Below are 25,229 nucleotides of genomic sequence, written 5' to 3' on the forward strand. Positions count from 1 at the left end.
GAAATAGAAGAGCAATCCAAATTCTGGACTTGGATGCTGCCAGTGCGAGCCCTCCGAGTCCGAGCTGGTTATTGGGCAACACTTATATGAGCCCTGCTTGGTATCACGAGCCATAGCCTTGGTGGTTTCCGGTTAATCCGAGAAAGGGTGCTGTGCCAACGTACAGACGATTACTAGTAGTAGTGCCATCAATATATTGGTGAGCAAGATGGCATGCGCAGTACTTACTAGTGTAAGTTACGTCGGAAGTGTACAAGAACGAAATTTCAGAGTGTTTTGGGCGCGTCTCCCGAGCCTCACTCCAGATAAGGCGAGCTGGTAACATCGCCGGCGCTAAGAAGTTTGTCAGAAAGGTGCTTGCCGAGTTATAGCAAGGATTTTCAACCCTGCAAAGAGCAAGTTATCGGCGAGTGACAACTTATCTGAACTTGGTGCTATCGGTGAAACTATGGCAATGAGCGAACGTAAGAGTGGAGTAGGGATACGCTGCCAAGGCAGAGAGAACAACTCCAGATTTGAATCACCTTGCTGAGTGTAAGATTGGGGATGGTCGCCAGTCAGAAGCGAAAGTGTAGTTTTCCCGGAACCTGTAATAGCTGATCAGAATCGTAAAGTATCGGTTTCGTGCAAATGTTGACGCACCATTCGTGCCAGAAGGTGCCAGCGGGATGGTCCAATTGATATTTTTGAGCACCTGGATCGAAACAACGTCATTGACACGGAAACAGTGAAGAATAGTGTAGTTACCTTGCGTGGGCTGTGTGATACATTTACGTTCTTCATGTCAACTACCGGCTTTCCATGATCAAGGCCAGACTGTAGACATGACTGAGTGGTGCTTGCCACTCTATGCTCAACTTCCTTTGCGTGATGTTCCGCATACTTGGACATGATTTTATCTTTGACACCTGTCAGGATAGTTTCGCCCGTCACTAGAGCAATGTGCGAAATCCAGTCAGGAACAGGGTCCTGGATCCAGAGACCCATGATGGTGCGTGAACTGCGAGACTCGTGCAGTGACCGAAGGACATTCAGCAAGATTGATTGGGCGAGTATTGACATCAAGGCTGGCTGGATAAAGTACAGCCATTGGACTTTACGCTCGTTGAATTTAAGTTGAATCACTCAAAATTTCGTCGAGTACGAGGAGCTCTGGTTCAGATAAAATAGCCTTCACAATGCGTGCTCGACGCGTCTGGCCATTCGATAAAGCTATCAAAGGTAGATCCAACAGGGAGGAAAGACAGTTAGGTCCTCAAAGATGCCCTTGTTCACTTCGCCCTGTGCAATTTCAACGGAAGTCTTCACCTTTCCACCTTTTGGCTGGATGTTCAGAAAGTCGTGTTCTCCAAACGTACTTTCTCGAAGGGTGATACGGTCTTCTTCTCTGACTGCGCCGTATCGAGAAGTATAGTCGTAGAAGGCAGCACCTGCTGCGCGCGGCCGATGCGCGAATGACACACAGTTGTGTGGGTCGCGTGGAGAGTCTGAGAGGAAAGGAAATAGTCCTCCGGGTAAGGGTGGAGAAGGATTTATGCGTAGGTGACCTAAGAGTGTCTAAAGCGCAGTGTGAATTGGTCAATGCGAACACTTCAGAATATCAGTATGACGCACCTGCAAAAGGGCTGTCTTTTGCTTCGAGCCTGTCCCTATCACCCTCATCAATAGTCCATTCAACATCACGGAAGACCGATGCTGCGAAGTTTTGGTCACCAAAGCGATAAATGTTGGAGCGTGAAATCTGGACGATAGACTTGGTGTCTCTGTTCTCTGCTGCACGATTACTGTAAAGTGTAGATACGACATCAGAAGGAGGCCCGACGTGAATACTATAGTATGACCTAATCGATCATCGTCGATCGATGCAGATCTCAGAAGTCAAGAGGACCCTCGCGTCGCTTCCTGAACGTCTAGATTTTATATATATAGTCGTGAAATTTCAAATGTCCTCATGATCATGCGCTCGCCCCAATCGAAATTCAAATGCTTATCGATTATCGATTGCTTGCAACACATGGCTTCGAGGTGTGTGGCGTTTGGTTTGATGTGGGCACTGGGCACCTCTCTTACTTCGCTTCCACTGCTAAGGCCTAAGGATTTATAATGACTCGGAAGAAAAGCAACTCATCGTTGAGAAATTCTACTCAAACATCTAGTCAAGCGACAGCTCCTGGAACTTCGGTACGCGGCTTATGAGTGCACTCCACTCCAAACACTGACATCGACACATCCTTCGTCTAGCATCGACCCCGTAGCAGAATTGGTCGGTTTCTGAAGAAACTCAAGGAGGATGCGAAAAATTTCACGGTGAGTCCACGAGCGTGTGCAATGAGCGTCCTGGAACACCACTAAGCTTGCAACAAGCGCTCCAAGGATTCCCGCAGTCTCAGCCCTGCTCCCAGAAATGTCCATCATGATGAACGTGCTTCATCGACCCCAGATATCGTGGTGAGTCCTGATACTTTCCCTTTAGTCTATAGGCTCTCTCTAAATTTTGGCGGTCACGCAGGTTCAGGCTACTTCATCTAATGTGGAGGCTGATACCGAATCGGCACTTCGGCATGCACAACAGGGTGCAAATCGCATGCATCCACTTTCGGGCCCTGCGATAACTGCAGCGTCTGTTGTCGAAGGCGCACAAGAGGATCTGGATGATGCTGACAGTCTCCAGGAGACATATCTCAAACCCCTCAGGATATTCGACGATGTTATTGGGAAGATCACAGAGGTATGGACCCTCCTCCCGATCGGAACCGAACTAATCTAGTTTCACAGCTACATCCGTATGCAAAGATGGCATTGGGCGTTTTATCTTGGACAGCCAAAGTACGTTCTTCTTTTCTGTTCTTTCTCTCTCACCACTCAGCAATCATTTGTGTAGGTTATTCTAGCTCAAGCGGATCGCGACGCAGCGGTGCTCGAACTCCTCAAGAAGCTGTCTGAAGTTTACGACTTCATGACACAAGACGAGAAGCTTGACCAAGAATTGTGTATGCGCGCCATCAGTATCCTCGGAAAGATTTCCAAGCAGATCCGTGAATGCTCCCATTTCATCAGCAATTATTCGGAGACACGCAACTTTTGTGAGTATCACCGGCTGCTGCGCTTTGTACCTTCTCAAGCTTCTACCATATCACAGGGAATAGACTCGGAAAGAACGTTGTCTCAGAAACGACAGATAGGATCCAAAAGTACAACGACGCGTTAGATAGGCTCATGCAAGAATTCCGGGACCAGGCTTTACACGATGTAGCCATACACGTCCACGACATTGACATACAAGTCCACCATATAGGTAAGGATTCGGACGACCTTGCGACTTGACATATATTCACTCCTTTCCAGGAGAAATATTGGACCTCAGCGGCATCACCTATGCGGAGGGCGCGGGACTAGATACCAGGAAAGAATGCCTCGAAGGGACACCCACGGAAATCCTTTCTAACATCACGGATTGGGTCAACACCACTGGGGACGACGTTCCACGCGTGTTATGGCTATCCGGCCCTGCAGGCAAGGGGAAATCGGCCATCGCCCACACCATTGCTAAGTGGTTCAACGACGTGGGAGGGCTTGGTTCGTGTTACTGTTTTGACCGCCAGCGAGAAGCAGATCGTCGCCACGAAAAGGTCTTTTCCACGATCGCACGCGACCTGGCTGACCGTGATCCGAAGCTAAGGCGGGAATTAGCAGATGCAGTTCAGGGTACAACTTCGCTCAAGACGACGACGGATATCATCCAGCAGTGGCAGAAACTTCTTATCGAACCACTGAGGAAGTCATCTAGGTCGACTGGGGAACCCATCGTGATCGTAATCGATGCACTGGACGAGAGCGGTGGAGTAGAGACACGAGGAGACCTCCTCCGTATTCTAGCTGGCAAACATCAAAGCCCCGGCGTTCCCAAAATCACAGACCTCCCAGACAACTTCCGCTTCATCGTTACCTCTCGTCCGCTTGGTGATATCGAAGACAAGTTTCGCGGCGTTCAGCATATTCGACAGATGTCCATGGATGATATTCCAGCAGCATTCACAGAGCGCGACATCCGTGCTTACGTATCCAGAGAGTTGGAAGAGCTAGATTTCCAGGACAGAGAGTTGGCAGTCCTGGCTGAGAAAGCTGATGGACTTTTCGAGTGGGCGCGTCTCGCCAGCGGATACATCAAAGACCCCCATCCTGGAATATCTCCGATTGATTGCTACAAAGCTGTGGTGTCACTCGATCCGGCTGAGAGAAGCGTACTGTTGCACGATATGTACCACCTCATTTTAACAGATATCATGCACAGGGATACATCTACCAATGTCCAGCATTCGCAAAGGCTACGTTCGACTACGCTGGCGAGATTTCGCTCAGTGATGGGACAAATACTGGGGACAGCTGAGCCCCTTCCTTTAGCCTCCCTGAACGTCATGAGACGCCATTTTCCAAAACAAGAAGATCATTTTGATGTGAAACTTATGGTAAAATGCATGGGCCCCTCCTCAGCGGTACCACCAATCCAGATTCTCCAATCCGACCCCTTCACGCATCCTTCCGCGATTTCCTGACGGACCAAGTATGTAGCGGAGAGTTTTTCATCGACGTGTCGGAGGCGCAACGCGACCTTGCATTCGCATCACTTCGAGTGATGGAACACGGTCTTCGCTTCAACATCTGTGACTTAAAGTCGTCGTATCTACCTAATAGTGGTGACCCTGGACTGCAAGACCGAGTTCGAGGTTGCATCCTTCCACATCTGTCGTATTCCTCTCGATTTTGGACTTCGCACATACGGGACACAGCCTTCGACGAGGAGCTCGCAAAAGAAGTAAAATCGTTCTTCGACAATGAACGGGTCTTTTTCTGGCTAGAGTCACTGGCCCTGGTGGATGCGCTGAGCAGCGCAGTTCCTGCCCTTCCGCTCATTTCCCACTGGCTGAAGGTCAGTACATTGCTGCGGAGGGCCGGATAAAGCGCTCACATGCAACCCCAGGACCATTCCGAGTTCAAAAACGTCTCATCGACTGCAATGGACGTTCAGAGGTTCATCCAAGTCTTCGGCAGCATGATTTTACACAGCACACCGCATCTATATGTATCAGCACTCCCATTCTTGCCTGCTAATTCTCCACTATCGAGAAAGTTTTGTGCACGATTTCCGAACATTCTTCGTGTGGCATCTGGACGTGATACAAACTGGCCAGCTGCTCAGACCGTTCTCAGGGGACACACTTCGTGTGCTAACTCGGTCTCGTTCTCGCCGGACGGCACTCGCATTGTCACTGGTTCAGATGATAAGACTGTTCGGCTGTGGGATGCAGGGACGGAGAAGCCAGTCGGTGAGCCCTTGTGGGGGCACACTAGTTGGGTTAAGTCGGTCTTGTTCTCGCCGGACGGCACTCGCATCGTCACTGGTTCAAGGGATTCCACTGTTCGGCTGTGGGATGCAGGGACGGGGAAGCCAGTTGGTGAGCCCTTGAGGGGGCACACTAATTGGGTTAACTTGGTCTCGTTCTCGCCGGACGGCACTCGCATCGTCACTGCTTCTTTGGATTGGACTGTTCGGCTGTGGGATGCAGGGACGGGGAAGCCAGTCGGTGAGCCCTTGCGGGGGCACACCTCATCAGTTAACTCGGTCTCGTTCTCGCCGGACGGCACTCGCATCGTCACTGGTTCAGATGATAAGACTGTTCGGCTGTGGGATGCAGGGACGGGGAAGCCAGTCGGTGAGCCCTTGCGGGGGCACACTCATTCAGTTAACTCGGTCTTGTTCTCGCCGGACGGCACTCGCATCGTCTCTGGTTCAAGGGATCACACTGTTCGGCTGTGGGATGCAGGGAAATCAAACAATTGGAACAATCATCTCATTCGTTTCTCGTCCAACTCTATCCACGCGCTATGCAACACCCATGAGCTAACGGAGGGAGCATCCTGTGACGACTCCAGTTCGACCTTTTCAACCTCCTTTATCCTGAATCATGACAGTGGATGGGTAGTAGGGCCCAAAAATCGGCTCTTATTCTGGGTACCCCCCGCTTCTCGACATGGAATTTACAACTCTGCAACTACATTGGTGATACCCAGAGGAGGTCCTGAGCTTGATTTGAGCTGTATGGAACACGGACAACACTGGCAAAAGTGTCGAGAGGAGTGAGTCTCCTCGAACCCCTTTCCATTACTCGCACTAAAATCAACACATGCAGGCCTTAGTAACGACGCAATGAATTCGTTTTAGATATTTCGGATATAGTTTGGACGTTACTGAGCGTACAGTGGATCATACTTCGTATTCAATTCTATAAGTACCTGCCATCTGGTCTGATCTTAGAGTTGTCCAAGCCAAGGAGCTGACTGTGGTACTTATGATGTTCGTACTAGTTTGTCATAACACATAACAATGGACAAGGACACTGATTTCACCAGAGATGCGGTTGCCCATGCGCCGTGGATTGTCTTGAAGTACAGTATACATTGGTGCTTGCTCGTTGTGTGCTGAGAATGTGAACCGAAGAACGTTGTTGCGGTCCTCTGTCATAATGAAATGAAGAGTCTGAGTATACTGCCGCAGCGCTTGGTATTTTAACTGGCCTCACTGGCATTTCAGTGTCTTTGTGATCTTACGCGGACGTCATACTAGTAAACGATTCTTCACAAATGATGCCTGCTGCAAATATGATGGCGACAGAAATTCTTGATTGCTGTCTGTTGGGATACACAAGTACCATCTGAGTCGGCAGATAAGTAGAATCATAGGCAATGGTAATAAATATCGTCAACTTGAAACATGAATGGAAACTGCTCACTCCAAAAGAATACATATACCCAGCTACAATATTTCTAGGGTCCTGGCTTCTATCACGGTGTGAACGGAAGTCACGTCTTTGACTTGTACGATGATATCGTGATCGCAGGCAATCCTTTTGCATACTCCGCCGCACTGCCACACTAGCAAAATTGACGAAGACTCAGGTTCCGGCCAATCTCCCAAGCTTCCTGTATCGTCTGCGAAGTCGGGCAACTCGAGGAGATGACTGTCCCACAGACGGGCAATAAAGAATATCGGGCGTGTGGGCCTTTCCCGTGAGAACTGGACCAGCTTTCATTCGCTGATGATAAGGAGGTCTGCCTTGACTTTATACGTGTGAGGGTCTCTTCGGCTGGACCACGCTGTCATCTAACTTCTGTGACAGGGAAGTATACAATACGCAGTGTGTACGTGTCGGTGTCTTCAGAGGGCGTTGGTTCTGGATTAGAAGACAAATAATGAACATTGGTGCATGCGACTCCACTAGATACATCAGAAGGTACATCTCAGAAGGACATATGTGAACAATAAGTCTCCCTTGCAAGAAAAGCACAGGCAACACGCTTCACGAGCATCACAAACTCACCGTGCATCAAAACGATACCCTTCGAATCAGCCAACACTTTCAAAGTACTAAGCGGCGACATCTCTCCTTACACGTCTCCTCAAACAGCTGCATACGTCAATCAATGTTTTAGTAGACTAAGCATTATGTAGATAACACGCACCGAACACTGCTCCAGGGCTCATTTAGCCTTCACCTTCTCACCCGCAGCGTCAGGTTTGAGCGCAAAGTCAATTTTTAGCGCAGTCCATGACTTGTCCATCGAGTTTTCACCCCGGGTTTATTCTGCAAGAACATAAATGCAGACGTGTCTGCTGGCCCATCATGATGGTTCAGTGAATAATATAATAGTGACCAAGTGAGAATATAGAGCTCACGGTGGATAGGAATATGGGAGTAGACTAATATTTTTCCGCATGCGCCCTAGATGCTCTTCTTATGTGGACACAAATATAGAGGGACCATTCCCCAGGGCGCTGTGAATGAAATGGGCTGCTGCTGCTGGGCATGTCGTCATATAAAATACTATCAAGTGTTTATTCCGTGCTGAGAACCTGTCTTGTGGCTGTGTATTTGCGCGTGTCAAATCATGTAGCGCTATGTCATAACTAATCTCGGGCGCATCTCACGATGTATGTGATGTGAGACGTGCACAGGGAGGCACAAATTGCAAGAAGATCCAGTGTAAATAAAAACCACGCTAGAGAAAGGGAAGACACTGGGGAAAAAACGAGAATCATGTTCTTGTCATATTCTCGTTGGGTATTGTTCGTCACATGATGCAAGCCACATGGCCCTTTTTCCTTGAGTTACGTCACCACTCAAGGAAAAAATGCCACGTTTTCTCGGTCATGTGACAGTGCAGGGCCTGGACGAACGGCACGACATGCTGTTCTTCGCTAGACAAAACGAGCTCACGCCCGTTGTGCCTTCGGCACAAATCGAAGGAGCGCTATGCGCTCCTTCAGGGGAGGAAAATCAGTGTTGTTCCTTCGTCACAGGAAGCCAAGGAGGGCGTAGCCCTCCTTTGGCTTCCTGGCCTCAGGCTGCATCCTAATAAATTGTGCATTTTGAATAATTTTGAAAATACATTTATGAGCAGTTCAAAAAAACTAAAAGTACAATCTACCACCACATAAAGTACATAGTACATAGTAAGAACAGTCAGTTCTACATTCTTTGAGCAGGATTCTGACAAAATTACAAAATATATAACAGTATCATTGAATGTATTTATCTTTGCCTGTCAGAAAAAAGTTCCCAGGGTTTTAAGGCCTTGCAAGACATTTTAATGCTCTATTTGGAGGGTGTCCTTATAAGGGCTTTTAAACGGGTAAGATAATATTTTAATGCCCATTAAAAGGCACTTATAAGGGCCCTTTTGATGACCTTATGTTGAGTTTTGCCTCGCTGTGCCTCAGAACGGCCCGTTAAAATGCCTTGTAAGGCCCTCTTAAGGTGCCGAGCTGAACTTGTAATCTGGCAGTATTACAATGGTACCTGACTTTTTTCTGACACCTACCCATCTCCCAATTGTCTCCTACATCCTCCCGTCTCCCGTCTCCCGTCTCCCGTCTCCCGTCTCCCGTCTCCCGTCTCCCGTCTCCCGTCTCCCGTCTCCCGTCTCCCGTCTCCCGTCTCCCGTCTCCCGTCTCCCGTCTCCCGTCTCCCGTCTCCCGTCTCCCGTCTCCCGTCTCCCGTCTCCCGTCTCCCGTCTCCCGTCTCCCGTCTCCCGTCTCCCGTCTCCCGTCTACTCCCCATTCTCCCTGTTTGCTCATTCTCCCATTCTCCCAGCAATTTTCCAATTTTCTTATATCTCCCAATTCTTCCCTTCCCCAGGTTTTGTCTCTCCATTGTCTTTTCCCTTTTTTTTCCCTTTTTATTTGTTTATTTTTGTCACTACCTTTCGTCATTCACCATTTCATTTCGACCATTTACTTTGTGTATATACAGTTGCTACAACACTTGCAGGAAAACACTCAAATTTCATGAATAAACATGGGTGCTGTTCTAATGGGCAAAGGAGATTGAGTCGGCGCTCAAAGGCCACGCGAGAAAACCACGCGAGATTTCCAAAAAGAGGTTAAGCGAGCTAAGCGCAAACCACATGGCCTTTGGCGAAATACGCGAGATAAACGAAATAGGCGCAAACCACGCGAGCGCCCGAACGTTGCCGCAACCGTCGCACTTTACTTCTTAGATTCGAGTACAGTTGGACACCATTGATACACAGTTACTACTTTGACGCGGCTGTGACGCACCTTGACGTCATTTTTAGCCACGTCAAAACCTCCTAATTAAAGGAATCAAACCAGCTTCAAGGTCTCTTACTCCGCACGTCATGGAACCTCCTACTCCCATTTCATTTAGATTCAACGACCTTCCAACTGAGCTCGCCCTCGTCATCTTCAAGCATGCGGCACAACCACCTTTTGCTCAATATGTGCCTTACACCCGAGACCCATACTCATCTGCCCTTTCACTATGCCAGGTCTCCAAAAATGTCAGGCACGCTGTGCTGCCTGAACTTCTGCACACGGTATTATTGTCGACACCTCGCCACCTACTCGCTTTCGTACGGGCTCTGCGTATGCAGAAAACACATATCGATCAACAACATGATCTAGCTTTTGATTACGCACCTTGCGTGCACAGGATGTCAATTGGAGAGTTTCGGGGGGCCGTGCACATCCCAGCTGGTCCCTATACACCCCCTCCTATGCCAGAGCTTGAATGCGAGTTCGATATCGGACTGCTAGCTCCAGTGATTCTCGGCTCATCGTCCCTCACAATCGACTTTAGAAGTCTAGGTCTTCTTACAAGGTGCCTCAAATATCTGTGTAACTCCGATGTCGACCACAAAAAATCTCTGTTTCCTTTGAGCATGAGAAGTTTGACGTTATTGGGCAAATCCACTTATATATGGCAGCCCTTCGTGAGGTCTGATTATGGATATGATTTCCTCGCTTCCATCCAACACCTCACCGTACTCTTTTTCCCATCCTTCCAACAATGTCTGCCCTTCCAGTGCAACTGTGTTGGCGAAATCAAAATGGATGATTCTTTATTCTGCATGCAGCCTTTGTGCACCGTGCGTGGTCCTTTCGAAGGACTGAAAACATTCTCGTTGGCCATTCCGCACATCAATCTCCCGCTGGTCGCTCAATGTGCGCCTGAGGATATATGGGTGAAGTTGCTCACGTTCCCTGCTTCCGTGCTACCGGAGCCTTGTACACCAGAGGAAATAAGGCGACTGGAGCTAAATCCGCGCCATATGTTACATTTCTGCCACGATTGTTCCTTTATCGCTTCTTGATGACATTTTGAGGCCTCGGTGTCAGACAGACTATGCAATGGGTTGTATTACGGTACATAATTTGAACATAGTACTTACTTCGCAGTTATTCCTTGTCTTGTCAGCAACACGAAGTCTACTAGCTCTAAGCTGATCACGGTGAAATTGCGGTTCAACACGGGCGACTTATTCCCAATGCACATATAGTCTTTGCCATTGCATGACGTTTATATGTAAGTCACGCTCGACCTTGTGCATAACAACCTGCAGGACTGAGCCTTCACATCGTCCTCTGCCGACCTGTAATTTATGTGCCCTTCTCTTATTGATTTCTGGTGAGAAATGTTCACAAACGGGAGCAAAAAGGCAGCTTGGCTTACAATTACAAACAAGGGAGAACGATGCATGCATGAACGTTATTGAATAAGCGCTGATCATAAAACAAGTCTGTCGCGAAAGTACAACAATATGCATTTCACAGAGCAATCATGTGCATGAGGCTTTGAAGTATGCAATACAATAGTACATGACGATGATCGCAGGTGCTGATTGGATGTACAGGCGGTAAAACGAAAAATGATTCTGAAGTACGTCACGGTAGGTATGAAAAACTATCAGGGGTATGGTACATATCGCCCAGGGAATAGTAGTACAAGGAATGGAACTTCAGGTAAAAATACAAATATGGAGACGGGGCGACCCTGCGATTGTATTCGTTCAATACGCTTACCAGGGCTTCTCGTCGACAGTACCCCACCCGCTGGTAGAGCTCTTGGGAGCCTTCACTGGGGCCCGCCCACCACGCCTGCTACTGGCGGTGGAGAACCCATCATCGTCAGGGTATCCAGCAGCGCTATGGGCATCCACCTCATCTGCCCAGGAAGTGGAGGGCCTCTGCTTGACCCAGGCGTTGTTGGTGTTGCTGTTCGCCTGGGCTTTCTGCTGCGGTGAGAACTTCTGCTGTGATTGGAGCTTCTGCTGCGGTTGGAACTTCTGCTGCGGCCTCCACTGAGACTGGGACTGAGACTGAGCCTGGGACTGAGCCTTGGGCTGAGATTTCCACTGCGACTGGGGCCTCTGCTGGGTCTGAAGTCTTGGCCTTTGCTGAGATTGGGGCGCGGGATTCTGCTGAGGCTTGGACTTGGGCTCCGTAAGCCAAGGGTCAAAGCTAGCTTCAGATTGGCCCCAACCGTCATTAGACGGCTCAGGCGCGCCATTGCCCGCAGGCTCTGCCTCTTCAGGCACATCTTCGCCCGCATTCCATGAGGCATTTGACGGATTTCCCCATCCATTCGCAGTTTCAGCTGCGACGGATTCCGCTTCGTTGAGGCTCTCCCGGCGCTCCATGGCAGCGGCAGATACGATGGCCCTAGGAGCGCTTCGCCAGTTTGACTTCACGGGCGCACCGCGACCTCTGAATGCATTATTAGGAGGTCCACCACGATCGCTGCCTCCCCCTCCCCTTCCCCCTCCCCCTCCTTCTCCACCGCCTCTGCCATACTCCCTGCCTCGGCCTCTGCCTTTACCCTTCTTGTTGTTCGAACCTGTATCCTTCTGTGCTCTCTCCGCTTCGCGAACCTGCTTCGCGTACTCCCTGCAGATTCCCTTCCTGCAGATGATTCCATGGGCGTTGCATATAATCGGCTTCTCCTGCTCCTTGTTATCGTTCAGCTCCATCCACTGCGCCTCGGCATCTGCAGGAGCATCGTCCCAAGTAGTCCCATCCGCAGTAGGCCAAACTTCAGTACTCGCGGGCTCATCCCACCTCCCGGGTGCGATCGAGTCCAGCTCAGCGAGATCGGGATCCATATCACCGTCATGGACTGACAACCCGTCCAGTGCTCGTTCCATGCTGTCCGAGATTTGGACTTGAACCCTGTATGGACAGTCCTCGGGAGTAAGTACGATATCGGTGCTGGCATTGGAAGACCCTCCGTTAGAGCTCCAGCTAGCGGTACTTGTGTTATCGCGATCGAGGCTAGGCGCCGTCGCAATGCGAGGAGCGCCCCATGCGTTGGATACTGCCGGAATTCCAGGAGGATGAGTAGGGTAGGATGTTCCATCATTCCAAGCTTTCGGACCACTCAGACCGGGAGGGATGGTGGGGGATTGATTAGATATTGTTCTGGGCAAAGGAGAGGGAGCCCCGCTTGGGGGAGTATTCATTCCAGATCCAGTGGGTGAGTCTGACCACCCGTTCGGTCCAAGTCCTGAGGACGCAGGAAGGCCGACCCCTTATCATGAAACAAAGGAAGCGCTAAGCGTCAATGATACTTCAGAATGAAAAAAGTGCACGACGTACAAACATCAGATGCTTTCACTGCGATAGGTCCGCCACCAACTGCGGGCTGCTTCTTGAGCCCAGGGATGGGCGGAGAGGAAGTAGCGATAGCAGCCTTCCATGCGTTGCCAACTGGTGCTGTGAACTTCGGGGCGCCTTTGGTCCACGCCCTCGCAATGGGAGCAGGAACCTGTTTGTCGGTTGTCCATTGTTCGGAACCGACGACTGTAGCAAGGGTATTGATAGGAAACACGGCAGGAGGCAAAAGAACCGCACGCTTACCTGGTGGAGGAGCCATCAGCGCCTCAGGGGGAGTGCGCTTTACGGCACCCGGAAGGGGCCTACACATGGGATGATTGGTCTGATCCTCGATCGGCACTTCACAAAAATGGGTTTCAGGGTATGGGAAAGTGATGAAACTGGAAGGATGACATGGTCCGTCAGGTTACGCAGCTGCAGGTCATGGAAGATAGGAACTTACTGATTGTTCGGCGACCACATTTTAAACCAAGCGTCTTCGACATAGATACGCTTCCAGCCTGCGAGGGAAATCCGATATGGCATTAGCCACCTGATCCGTTCATAGAAGGTAATGAAGATTCCTCGATTATTACACAACCGATCAAGGTTATCGAGGAGGAATCTGCCGCCCGGCAAAAATCAAATAGATTGCTTGACTCACCATTCTTCTGCACCTGTCTTCCAGTGCTATAAGTGCAATAAAATACCTTCGAGACTTGATCCTGTTCTTGTTTGGATGACTTCTTCAGGAACTCCCTCCAGCGATGTTCGCCGAGTAAGCGATCGAGTTCGGGACATTCACGAGCTATCTCGATGATAACCATGTCGCGTGCCTGATTGATGCGCCACAATGGGAATGTCATACAGACGAAGGTCAGCCACATACACTGCAGAGACGATCCACACGACCACTTACACTGGGCTTGTGAAAAAACGCGTAAAAGTATTTAGCATCGATGCAGCATGCTACCCAACGCGCAAAATCCTGTCTATCCTTGGGCAACTCCATGTTGCAATGGCCGTCAAGGACGTAAGGGTGAACAACAGTGAGGTAGCGAGGTTCATCGTCTCCAGGAGGAGGGGTGGGGATACGCTTTGGCATGGTGGAAAGACAGAGAAATGGTACGTTGGGAAATGCAGGAGATCGAGTTATTTAAACAAAAAAGGATGGGCATGCGGCTGACGTGCTGAATCTGCGTGCCAGTGGCGACTCTTAAGGATCCCCCTGGAAGAGTTCACCTGAAGGGGAACGAGTTGCTATGCCGTTCCAGCACAGTCCTGTATAAAGACAGATAAAAAGTTGGGGTCGTGGCACCGGCCCTGATGATAATAACAAAGATCGCGTTCCTATGTTCGCATTAGTTGTCAGATCTGGTTGATCCATGGATATAATGAACGTTCTAACCAAAGAGAGTTTGCTGAAAGCTCGAGCTCAACAAGACTTTTCGAGGTCGGCGGGCATGAAATATACAAAGAGTGCTTTATGAGGTTGTAGACAGGAGTGGGTCCTTGAAGGTCCTCGAATATCCGATTATCATATCCTGCACCGTGAGAAAAAAGCACCGCCTTCGAAATTCGAATGACAAGTAGCTCAGATCATCAAGAGGACGGCCATAGTATAGCCATCGCATTGACCACCCGGAGGGCACCGGTGACCGCGTGCATACTACGATTTTTCATCGAATTTTATCGTTTACGTTCAAGCTATTCCTTCGAAGCGCTCAATCTCGCTTAGAGCTGGCGAGCGGCGAGCGCAACTTAAGTAGATTTCAGTCTAGATCGATTCATACGTACAAGTACCCCAATTTAATATTTAAGGCTAGTGCGGGTGACCGTAGCGGAAGCAAAAACAAATTTCGGGTTTGAAGTTGGCAGCGCCTCAAGTGATACCGTAACCGTGACGAGGTGGCTGTGACAAAAACCTCATCACGTTTTGGCATTGAAGTGAACATATCGAGCAGAGCCTGGGTCTTTTCGTTGTGAATGTGTTCGGACTTTGTCTGTGCAGGGTTTGGAGAAACTCGAAAGATCTGAACTGAGTAAGGTCCGACTGACAACAGGGTACCAGAAACCGCATCTAGCAGGTCTGTAAGGATTGATCAGAACGAACATCAGTACACACTAGGCGCTCGAAACTGTCCACGTGACTCGCCGCATCACTCTTCGTATCCGAGCCATGCCGCTTTCCATTAAACTTGTGCTCTCAACGCCACTCCCTTCTGCGTCCGTTTTCTCATAATCGTTCGGTCAAGCTATATCCGAGGACCCTTGCCGTTTCGCACTTATATACAGTCTATGTACTCTCGTATCTACAGCGAATTCTATCCTAAGATCCCCGCTCCATGTACTTCAGAAGCCTCCTATAACGTGTCCGTCTCAAGCGTCTCATTTCTCGTTTATCTCGTCTCTCATCTAACCCATCTTTGCTCGCATTCCCCTTCGAACTCAAGTAGCCGCCTTACAGGTCATGTTACGTAGACCCGCTTCATTAGTACTGAAGTGGTTCGAAAAACCGAATATAAAGCATCACTCAAACCACTTTGCAGGCAGATCATCCATAACGACCGTATCTACTCTCCCTCTGAATGACGGAAACCAGGTTCCCTGGATAGCTTTTGGCACTGGCACTGCCCTCTTTCGCAAGGACGCTGAGGATGCCATCCGCCTTGCTCTCGACAATGGCTTTACGCACCTCGATGGTGCGCAAGTCTATGGCAACGAGAACACAATGGGGAACGGGATAGTAGCCTCTGGCAAGTCCAGGTCCGAGCTCTTCATAACAACAAAGCTCGGACAATTGCAGCCTGGTGAAACTCCCAAGAGCGCACTCCAGGAGTCCTTGAGGCAAATCAAAGTGGATTACGTCGATTTATACCTTGTAAACCATGCCAGTAACCACGTCGGGAAGCTGAAGGAGGTCTGGAAAGGGATGGAAGAGGCTCAGAAAGCGGGCTTAACCAAGTCCATCGGAGTTTCTAACTTCACTGCTGACCACCTGAAGACTATATTAGAAATTGCCACTATACCCCCCGCAGTCAACCAGGTTAGTTTTATAACCTGTTGGTGTGATAGGCCTTATTTAACCATCATTAATAGGTCGAGGCTCATCCATATGTATGGCAAGCATTGCAGCCGAATCTTGCCATCCATGACCAATACAAAATCGTTACATCATCGTTCGGTGGTTTATCATCTCTTTTCCGGGGAAAAGGTGGTCCACTGGATCCTCTGATTGAGCAAATCCGCGCTCGTTTGGAGAAAACTCGTGGCGCCCCTGTGTCTGATGGTCAGGTGTTGAACAAATGGCTTCAACAGAAAGGTGTTCTTGTGGTGACGTGAGATTTAATCTGCACACCGATGTGACTCTTTTCTAATACTTGAGCCATCACAGAACCTCGTCGAAAGCCGAACGTATCAGGGAATACCTTGACACACAGAATGTGCCGGAGCTCACATCCGAGGAGATCGCGCTTATAGACACTATTGGAGGAAAACTTCACAAAAGATACTTCGTAAGTTTAGAGTTTGACAATGACTCACGTTCTTCTGATTATCTTGCATTTCAGCCCGGACACTGGCCGTACGAGTAAGTCAGTGATTGTGCACGTGGGACAATATAATTTTCCACAATTCACGTCGTGTCGTCGTAGAAGCCCAGCTGGATCTCACTTGTAAGCAGTTTTGTAATTTGAATAGTACTGAATCACGAAGGACAATGAGCGATCAATCGATCAGAAAAGTGCTCAGATTGACGTCAAGCACGCATGGCGCTAGACCAATTTGGAGGACAGGTGGAGCTCAGCTCGGAGCACAGACAAGAGAGTCACGCGAATTGGTTCCGCGGGAGCAAACGTTCCATCCTTACATATTGTAGAGTAGAAGGCTAGGTGACCGAAGCAAAAACAAATTTCGGGCAGCGCCACAATACCGTAACCGTGACGAGGTGGCTGTGACAAAAACCTCACGTCTTGGCGCTAACGACATAGCCCATGACTGGCACATTGTTCCCTTCTTGCGTTTGGGATGAAACAGGTGAAACCCGTTGCTCTCATTTCATCAAACTGAAACTCACTAATCTACGGACTGGCCTATCACCAGGAACCCAGTCAATCTTGCCAAGCTGAAGGTGTGTTATAGTTCCATGCTCTGCTTTCCAGGTTAAGCTCGTTTCAATTAATACATAATATAAGCCTGTGCACTTCAAACATGCATTTCGGCAAACACGTACTCTCCGGAGAAATGCGACGCACATCTCAAAAGGCTCTATCAATGCTGCTCCGAACTATATCAAGACCGTGCGGAGAATAACGGCACAGAACGTGGCAATGGTTCCGATCAAGAAAACATATCGACAGCGTGTCCAATGCAAAAGGTAGTTGAGCGCTGGCTAAAGAGTCATCCATCATGATCAGCGCGGAAACGTCCCTGCAATTTGAGTACGTGCCACAGACATCCACTTCACACAAGCTTTCAACAGACAGCAGGGCTCATGCCCATCGATGGCCTACCTGCAGATTTGAAGCACTTTGTCCGGTCGACCCTTGATTATGTTAGAAGCGTGTGAAGTCGACGTCTCGGGTGCTTCCTAGGTGTAGGGCATGAAGAACAGTTACGGTGGTTTTTATTGCACAGCCATATCAATATTGTTAGACGCTCGCACTAAATTTACCTCCACGGACCACAGCCAGGGCTGCGGCTCAACTAGTAGCCGTCACTTGCAGTGAGCGCCCGCAAAGCCCGGCATATAAGCGTGTGTCGGTATAATTTCACCGTCTGCTGGTTTCGCGGTTAATAAAGGCCCTGCTGGTATCCATCGCATCGGTTGAATTGCCTTCACCAACACTCAGTCCACTATGACATCTACATCTACGTCCTCGGATGCAAGCCCCACATTATCCACTGAAACTATCGCAGGAATCGTCATTGGAGTTGTAGGTGGCGTAGCTGTGGTCGCAGCTGCATGTTTCTATTTGCGGTGTTGGAGGAAAAGTAAAGGAAAATTCACGAAGCTTCGCAAGAGAGGGAGGGCAGTAGATCCTGAGGAAGAATTTGTGTCGGGAGGATCGAGCTTTGGGGTCCACGGACGGTATGGTCACGGGCAACAACCATCTGTATCTCTCGAGCCTCTCCTTCCATCTTCTCCTCCGCAGACATCACAGGATAGTATCCCGGCACTCTCAGCCCCGCAAATACCACTAGACTGGTCCTATCTCCCTCCCGTCCTACCCAACATACCAACAGATCCCAACTATTTCAGCCTCTACGACACCGAAGACCCATTTGCCCGCATCCAAAGGGCAATACTCCCCACAACTCCAGTACATCCCATCCCAGCGACTTCGCGCAGGGTGTCGCACGAAGTACCGCTTGAACAGTACTCCAAGTACACAGCCAAGAACCCTGGGCCAAACACCCCGCTTTTCATCAATCGCACTCTCGCCCGTCACTCGGGTCCGGACTTTTTCTCAGGTCGGGAAAATACCCCCTCGTTTTCGTCGGCAGATCCTCCCCAATCTACATCATCTCAAACCGGAAGTGAGACCGTTCATGTGTTCGCAGACGCACCTCCAACTCCACCCAAGCCGCGGATATCAATTCTCAGTCCTCTCGCCGAGCACACCACCCCGCGAGAGGAGGCGCGCCAACTCCGGATATCAGGCAGCGAAGTTGACGCTCACAGCCCTGAATCCATTTATTCACAAGAATCCGCACAGCATTCTTCCCATCCCCCAGAACCCCAGCTTCCATCCCAGTCATCAAGAAGGAGCAGAGCATCCCAGAGATATTCAAGGTCATTCAAGCTATCAGAGCTAAGCACCGTTATGGAAGGCTCGACATCAACAATGAGCAGGCCTCCCTCCCGTGACGTCTCAACAAACTCTGAAATGCAGAAAAAGCCATCCCTGACCTTCTCAGAACTCGAAAGATCATCTTCTGTCTCAGTCGCACTCTCTCACGCCGCACCCTCCACAGCCCCCGAACTCACTTCGTTTCCCCTTCTTTCCTCCAACGACGCATTCAGGAAGAGTGGTTATTCCTCATCGACAATATCTCCCTCGAGCAGCCGAGCGACGAGGTATCCTTCATTGGCACCTTCTATCTCGTCACCGTCCTTGTCTGGCTCGAATCCTCAAACTGATTCAGCGGCTGAGTGGCACCGTCCGCCAGGAGGCCTTGAGGCGCTCAAAACGTTAGATCTCCCAAATCCACACGCACCAACGCTGGAGATCCCCAAAATACATCCGTTATCTCCCGTTCATCGACATCTACCTGCAGCTGGCGGGAAAGCGCCATGCAAAGCTCGCTTGTGTGCGCATTCGCCGGGCTCCGTCCCAGAAGTTGAACATAGACCGATTGTACAATGTGGTATTGCAAGTATCGATGTAACACTATAACTATTACTGGTAGGGTAGATGGACGTATACATTATAAGAAAAGGACACGAAGGACCTCTAGTAAACTATTCGTACATGCGTACTTGCGTGCTTGCATGGATAATGTCGGACTTTATGCGGGTCAGTAGATCTACAACAAATGTGGTCCAAAGTCCATCATCGAAAACACTCGTAAAAGTCAGCTATGAGTATAGCAAGCAGAAAATGTTATTGAAAAAATCCCTTGCTTTTCCAGTACCTCACCCACGCCCGCGCATGGCTCGGTCCAAGCCATTCGGACTCCCGTGTAGAAAGACGATGCATCGTGCTGCTCACTGAGCAAGCCTTGTTCGTCACAAGCTGCAGGCCGCTACCTGCCTCCGCATCGCCAGAGATAGATTCAGCATTCTGTGGCTGCAAAAAACCTCGGAGGAAAGAAAGGATTTTGAGTGCCGGCTAAGACGGCAGAATCAGTTGATAATCTTCATCTACCAATAAAGGTTCGACTTACCACTTCTTTAAAATCGCGTTCTTTTGCACCCTGGGCACGTCGCTCCAGTTTTTGCATCCACCCTGAATAGGGCTCCAGCGGCAGCGGATGCTTCGTTTCTCCAGAATCGACAAGTGCATCTCTCACGCCCTCAAAGATTGTCCGCCATGGAACAGGCCTCGGATGGGTGATGTTGACAAGTGGCACATGCCTCTCAGACAAGGCAACGTCAAGAGCTGCTGCTGCAACACGGTCCGCAGGCGTCCATGACACGACCTAAAAATCAAGGTTTGTAAACCAAACTAGCATCGTGCGAAAGAAGATTCACCCCTGGAAGGTCAAGAAGCGAACCGAGTGCTAAGCTTGACTTGACAAGGATGGGAACCCAATCAGTCGTCGCCCAAGCCCCAGTAGGTCCACCAGTGATCTGTCCTACTCGGAGTGTTGTAGCTTGCAAAGCAGATCGGGCGATGATCTAGGGAGTGCTGAGTCACTGAATTTACTCAGGTGATAAAGTGAACTACCTGTTCGGCGACGTGCTTTGATTCACCGTACCCAGAACCTATTGGCATAGAAGGATCACTAAGAAGTTCCTCCGGGACCGGACCCTGACTTGTATCCCAACTTAATGCGGATGCGATGGACGAAACGAATATAAACCGTAGAGAAGCGGCGAGCGGAGAAGCAAGCGCTAGATCGAGAAGCATCCGCGTACCCCGGATATTAGGCTCAAAAGAGGAAAGGGCCAAATTGAAGTCGACGCGCCACGCATTGTGAATGATCATGGTCACAGAACATCTAAGCTTCAGGAGTCATGTCAGCGATGAGCTAGCTGAGCAGAAGAGAGAGAACAAACCCGTTCGTAAGTAGGAGCTGTCAATCCCAATCTGTCCTGAGAGATGTCTCCCTCAAGATAATGAACCTTCCTCGACGAGGTTAGGAGTCGCGTATTCAACCCTCTCTCCTCGAATGCTTTGAGCTGACGCATACTGCTATATGTCCCTGTAGCCGCCGAAAATCGATTGAGAACATAGACTGTCGAGACCTCTGGCCGTCCGAGAAGATCGGCAAGCATATAGGATCCCAGTGTCCCGGTGGATCCAGTAAGGAGCACAACATGCCCACCATCAAGCCTGGCTCGCTTTGCAGGTCTCTCCATTGAGCCAGAGTCAAGTTTCACAAATTCAGCCGAGTATTTTTCGATCATAGCCCCGATTGCATGGATGTGCGAGTCTCGTGAAGACTCGGAAGTCCCGTCCGCGCATGCAACAAGGGCGGCAACCTTCCGCGCTAGTGATTGAATAGTGGGGTTCTCAAAGATGATGTTTTGGGTGATGAGGGAGGAGATCCTTTGAATCCCTGGTTCAGAGGACTTCTTTAGGGCGCTGATGAGACGATTCCTAAGGTACGTGGTACTCAAGCTGGGGAGCAATTCAGCGACAACGTTTACCAATTAAACAAAGCTCGTACCTGTCAAAGCCCTGAGCAAATAGATCTACAGTTGGTTTTAGATCCGTCCTAACATTCGTGGCCTGTGATAACAGCCAGGAGGCTAACTCGCTCTCCGTCCATTGTGATGGTACGGTGTTATCGCCAACTTCATGGCTGAGTTCGACGACGTTATAACTGATGATACAGAATGATTGAGTGAGTGCCAGGCCGATCAATGATATGCGGACACTGACAGTGCATCAACTTCCTGCTCGTATGCTTGGAGTGCCGCCTTTCTTTCGATAGTGCCTTTCATAGTCCGAGGTACAGGCTTGTCGCGACGAGCGACCAGAATCATTTCCTTGAAGATGCGACTGTGGGTCGGCGCAGATGCATTGGCGTCTTCTACATATGGCCTTAAAAAATCTGTCAGTCCAAGATCTTGAATCACAAAGAGAACTACACTCACCATACTCGGTTTCGGAACTGGGCAACTTGTTCCTCATTATCCACATCAATGAAATGATCCACGGTAGGTTCGATCAGAACTCCAACTTGATTTCGCTCGCGTCCGAACATAACGGCGCCATTTACGTATGGACAACAACCGATGACTGTCTCCATCTGCGATGGGACAGTCTTTTCCCCGGAAGATAGAACGATGACATCATCCGCTCGGCTAACGCTGAAGTCGTTTCAAGTTTGCAACAAAGTTATTTGAATGAGAACGTACATTTTCCATAAGTGCTTCTGGGTTGGGTGTCTGACAAAGAGGTCGTTAGTGGCATAGCCCTGTACATCGGGGAGGTTCTCAATGCTCGGTTGGAGTTTGTCCGATCGCTGTAAAGACGCTGATCTAACGTCTAGTTTTGATTGTGCCTTTTTACATACCAGTACTTGACATTCGTATAAATCAAGGTCATGAGGAGCCCAGCGAATATTAACCGTATCGGAGAACTCAACCCATTGCCAGTATGGGTTGCCATTGACAACTGAGTCTCGAGGAGGAAGAATAGAGACCGGACCACACTCTGTCGCACCGTAAAGCTGTGCAAGCGGTATTCCAGCAGTGGTAAGAAAGTCTCCTTTCTTTTCTGAGAGAGGGCCGCCTCCATACACCTACGAAGTCGTGTGGTCAAATGCATGAAACTCGAGATTGAATAAATACTGGAGTATAACGTACAACATATCCGACCTTTCGGAGCGTCTTTAGTGCTTCTTCCGAATCGGCCCACTGTTCGAGGTGATATGGGACGCAAAGAATGATATTGGTGCCGGTCTGTCTGATGCATTCAATCATGTTTTCCGATGTCGGAATGATAGGGAGTGTCCGCCGATCTCCCACGGACGTAGGCGCGTATAATGTTGCTGTAACACCGATAAGCATTGCATACAGCTGTGCGGCAACACCGAATATGTGAAAAGGGGGAAGGGCCATTACGCCAAGACGGACGGATGGGTAGCTCCGATATTGCCATAACAGAGCTGTACCACGTCAGTTTGCTATCAAAGATCAGACTAAAATAGCCGCACGGGCGTTCATCCAACTAAGTTGACTCCTGTGGTTTTGAGCGATAGGTTTAGGGAAGCCGGTGCTTCCTGAAGAATGCATGTACAGAATGGTTTCGGTTATCCGCGTGATTGTGGGGCGCTTAGGGTATGGCACAAAGGAATGGACAAGGGATTCGTTGCCTAAATGAGGGTAAACTTCTGATATTGGAGGTATCTCGGTGATTGTCAGACTAGAGCCACTATTCCGCATAAGGCGCTGGACATCATCAAGGAGAGCGGCGTGATTTGGGGAGATGGAAGCTATACGATGGCAACTTGTTCGGAGAAGTAAATCCGCTATGGCCTGCGGTGGATTTCGAGGAGACATAGGAAATGGCTAGGCGAAATAAAATAAGACAGTGGTTAAAGTCAAAAGGATGATTGATTACTCACCACGATCCCTGCAATCATCAGACCGGCTATCAAAGTCGTATAGAGGAGGGTGTCTGTGTGGACAACTATTGCGGTTACCTCGCCTTCAACTCCACTGCGACTGGGTCGGAGTGCGTGGGCTATTCGATGAGCAGCTCTGCCGAACTCGCGGTAGGAAATGGAAGTTAATGCGCCGGTTTGTGAGTCTGGAAAGATGTATATCGGCAGAGATGCATTTCTCTGCATGTGAAAGTCAATGATATCTGGAAAAAGGAGTGAGCCATCGAGAGGAGGACACTCTGGCTTAAGAGATGTAGTAGGCATGACTGTACCACGGAAATGTGGACAAGAAGTCAGAAGGGCGTTTGAAGTATATATAATCAGTTGGCCAGAGTGCAGTTACGAAGACAGTCTGACCGCCTGCATCAGGTGTACGTAGGCACGTAATGACCTACGTGTGGAAGGGCAACTTGAATGGTCAGAGTCTTCAAAATCCCGAGTCGGATTGCACAATTAAGTTGTTCCCATCACTGACCGCAATCATTTCTATCCAATAGGACTAGCTGCAAGAGGCCCACGACAAGGAAGCGTGCAACCTGAATCAGTTTTCGGACGATTCCTCCGTTTCGGAGATGAAAATAATTAAATAAACTCTCTTCACGTGGTCACCATCGCGTCAGCTACACCTACACAAATCACGCGTCCGTGACTTCAGCAGACAATGTCAAGGTGGGCCGATTGATGGGTCAAAGTAAGATTTTTGCATTGAACAAGGCTATCAACTCCAATGACAAGAATTCGAGAAAGCCAAGTCTAAATCTTAATTCCTCGATTCCCCGCCTGTTCAAGATGCCTCATGCTGTGCTGAGACTTATAAATCGTACTGACAGGTGCCCGGATCTTGGATCTGCACGCCTGACGCAATCAGCGGTTGTTCATTCCGAGGATCCCGAAAGATGGCAGAGAGTTGTTTCAAAGTTGTTGCACCTGCCAATCCATTCACCAGCATCTTTCAGTCGTGGTTGATTGAGATTGACATCAATGAACGAAATGAAGAGCGACTCGTGGAGTGACCATACAGAGACATAGGACCAAGCTGCAAATCATCAAGATTTCCGATTCTCGACGAGAAATAACTCACGTTCATAATTCTTTGCTAGGCAGCCGCTCTCCCACCTGAGACCGCTGAGCGTTTGTAGAACACATCTTAGTCATGTTAAAGAAAAAGTTTTTTCTACCTTCCACCGCAGCACCTTGTCCGAGGCTCAGCGCAAGCAGACAAAAGAAGCAATACCCGTCTCGGCCTTGACATCGTTCAAGCGGTAGATTTATGTATTTTTTTTGAAACATCAGCGAAGTCTGTCGGCATGATCGCATGCTAAAAAATGACACTGTCAGTATCGTCAAGGTGGTGCACGTTGCTTACAGTCATTCCATAAAGCTTGTTTGACTCTTTGATCAAATTATGCAAACCAGTCTTCAAATTATCCCGATTTCCTTCGCCTTCACGACGCAGTGGTAGTAGTTAAGCTCTTCAACTAACGACCGAGAGACTTGCTGAGGATGTACTAAACGGGGGAGGCAGAGCCTCGATAACAATGTCAAGAATGGTAGCAGCCATACCTTCGACAACCTGGCCCGGGGCACCCCCTAGGAGATTAGGTGAAATCCTAGTTCCCGATGCACGTTCCCAGAAAAGATTAATTAACTCCTGCTGCATGCGGTGGCGTGAATTCGAAAAATGACAACCACGATCCGTTACATCAGAGAACTCGTGAGTCTCCCCAGGGTGCTTTACGTTGATTGCGGTGGTTTTCCGACGTTATACATGGCTTGATATTGCAATGTAGCGAAAACCTTTTCTATATATGATCATATATCAGCATATATGACAATATTTGCGGCTCACTGGTCGTCTGATGGTCATATTCCAGGAGCCGGTCGGTTCACGACAATCTTGAAGCGAAGCAATGTTGAATCCGCTCTTGACGAGAATTTGAGCAGTCGTCGCGTCAAAAATGGCGCGTGTAGTCAATAGAAAATGTATGCGTGACAAGAA

At 49.3% G+C, this 25,229-nt stretch overlaps 9 protein-coding genes across 9 annotated transcripts; 6 read left to right on the forward strand and 3 right to left on the reverse strand.

The window, feature by feature from the left end:
• Positions 1-1,131: 1,131 nt before the first annotated feature.
• Positions 1,132-1,905, reverse strand: F5147DRAFT_358986 (uncharacterized protein). Its single transcript, XM_041429374.1, has 2 exons — positions 1,615-1,905; positions 1,132-1,557 (listed from the first exon to the last, which is right to left on the reverse strand). Exons 1-2 carry the CDS (start codon positions 1,804-1,806, stop codon positions 1,216-1,218), a joined length of 534 nt encoding a protein of 177 aa, XP_041288887.1. The 5' UTR covers positions 1,807-1,905; the 3' UTR covers positions 1,132-1,215.
• Positions 1,906-2,103: 198 nt separating this feature from the next.
• F5147DRAFT_839624 (uncharacterized protein) lies at positions 2,104-4,387 on the forward strand (the record flags this gene model as incomplete). Its single annotated transcript, XM_041444242.1, has 9 exons — positions 2,104-2,181; positions 2,242-2,307; positions 2,365-2,448; positions 2,510-2,728; positions 2,776-2,826; positions 2,882-3,083; positions 3,140-3,295; positions 3,346-4,241; positions 4,292-4,387. The coding sequence occupies 9 exons, from the start codon at positions 2,104-2,106 to the stop codon at positions 4,385-4,387; spliced, it is 1,848 nt and encodes a 615-aa protein (XP_041288888.1).
• A 1,470-nt stretch (positions 4,388-5,857) lies between these two features.
• Positions 5,858-6,139, forward strand: F5147DRAFT_583128 (uncharacterized protein; the record flags this gene model as incomplete). The annotated part of the gene is made up of 1 exon (XM_041431698.1): positions 5,858-6,139. A coding segment is annotated over one exon (282 nt), but the record flags the coding sequence as incomplete, so codon positions are not given.
• Positions 6,140-8,848: 2,709 nt separating this feature from the next.
• F5147DRAFT_839625 (uncharacterized protein) lies at positions 8,849-10,688 on the forward strand (the record flags this gene model as incomplete). The annotated part of the gene is made up of 2 exons (XM_041444243.1): positions 8,849-9,199; positions 9,634-10,688. 2 exons carry the CDS (start codon positions 8,849-8,851, stop codon positions 10,669-10,671), a joined length of 1,389 nt encoding a protein of 462 aa, XP_041288890.1. The 3' UTR covers positions 10,672-10,688.
• Positions 10,689-11,096: 408 nt separating this feature from the next.
• Positions 11,097-14,495, reverse strand: F5147DRAFT_359003 (uncharacterized protein). The gene is made up of 8 exons (XM_041429375.1): positions 14,358-14,495; positions 13,869-14,299; positions 13,614-13,785; positions 13,413-13,470; positions 13,214-13,350; positions 12,953-13,156; positions 12,159-12,884; positions 11,097-12,101 (listed from the first exon to the last, which is right to left on the reverse strand). The coding sequence occupies exons 2-8, from the start codon at positions 14,052-14,054 to the stop codon at positions 11,377-11,379; spliced, it is 2,208 nt and encodes a 735-aa protein (XP_041288891.1). The 5' UTR covers positions 14,055-14,299; positions 14,358-14,495; the 3' UTR covers positions 11,097-11,376.
• A 924-nt stretch (positions 14,496-15,419) lies between these two features.
• Positions 15,420-16,542, forward strand: F5147DRAFT_777667 (NADP-dependent oxidoreductase domain-containing protein; the record flags this gene model as incomplete). The annotated part of the gene is made up of 4 exons (XM_041442010.1): positions 15,420-15,995; positions 16,049-16,287; positions 16,344-16,464; positions 16,519-16,542. 4 exons carry the CDS (start codon positions 15,420-15,422, stop codon positions 16,540-16,542), a joined length of 960 nt encoding a protein of 319 aa, XP_041288892.1.
• Positions 16,543-16,885: 343 nt separating this feature from the next.
• F5147DRAFT_713920 (DUF1903-domain-containing protein) lies at positions 16,886-17,644 on the forward strand. Its single transcript, XM_041438434.1, has 4 exons — positions 16,886-16,984; positions 17,051-17,078; positions 17,143-17,388; positions 17,437-17,644. The coding sequence occupies exons 1-3, from the start codon at positions 16,976-16,978 to the stop codon at positions 17,358-17,360; spliced, it is 255 nt and encodes an 84-aa protein (XP_041288893.1). The 5' UTR covers positions 16,886-16,975; the 3' UTR covers positions 17,361-17,388; positions 17,437-17,644.
• A 161-nt stretch (positions 17,645-17,805) lies between these two features.
• Positions 17,806-19,347, forward strand: F5147DRAFT_656071 (uncharacterized protein; the record flags this gene model as incomplete). The annotated part of the gene is made up of 1 exon (XM_041434047.1): positions 17,806-19,347. One exon carries the CDS (start codon positions 17,806-17,808, stop codon positions 19,345-19,347), a length of 1,542 nt encoding a protein of 513 aa, XP_041288894.1.
• A 103-nt stretch (positions 19,348-19,450) lies between these two features.
• On the reverse strand, positions 19,451-23,746 carry F5147DRAFT_359062 (putative aminoadipate reductase). The gene is made up of 12 exons (XM_041429376.1): positions 23,192-23,746; positions 22,781-23,135; positions 22,431-22,732; positions 21,981-22,366; positions 21,717-21,926; positions 21,502-21,663; positions 21,287-21,442; positions 20,673-21,237; positions 20,341-20,619; positions 20,145-20,291; positions 19,838-20,092; positions 19,451-19,782 (listed from the first exon to the last, which is right to left on the reverse strand). The coding sequence occupies exons 1-12, from the start codon at positions 23,492-23,494 to the stop codon at positions 19,555-19,557; spliced, it is 3,348 nt and encodes a 1,115-aa protein (XP_041288895.1). The 5' UTR covers positions 23,495-23,746; the 3' UTR covers positions 19,451-19,554.
• Positions 23,747-25,229: the final 1,483 nt, after the last annotated feature.

Source organism: Suillus discolor, assembly GCF_016758755.1.
Source record: "Suillus discolor strain FC423 chromosome Unknown F5147scaffold_61, whole genome shotgun sequence".
NCBI classification, from domain to species: domain Eukaryota; kingdom Fungi; phylum Basidiomycota; class Agaricomycetes; order Boletales; family Suillaceae; genus Suillus; species Suillus discolor.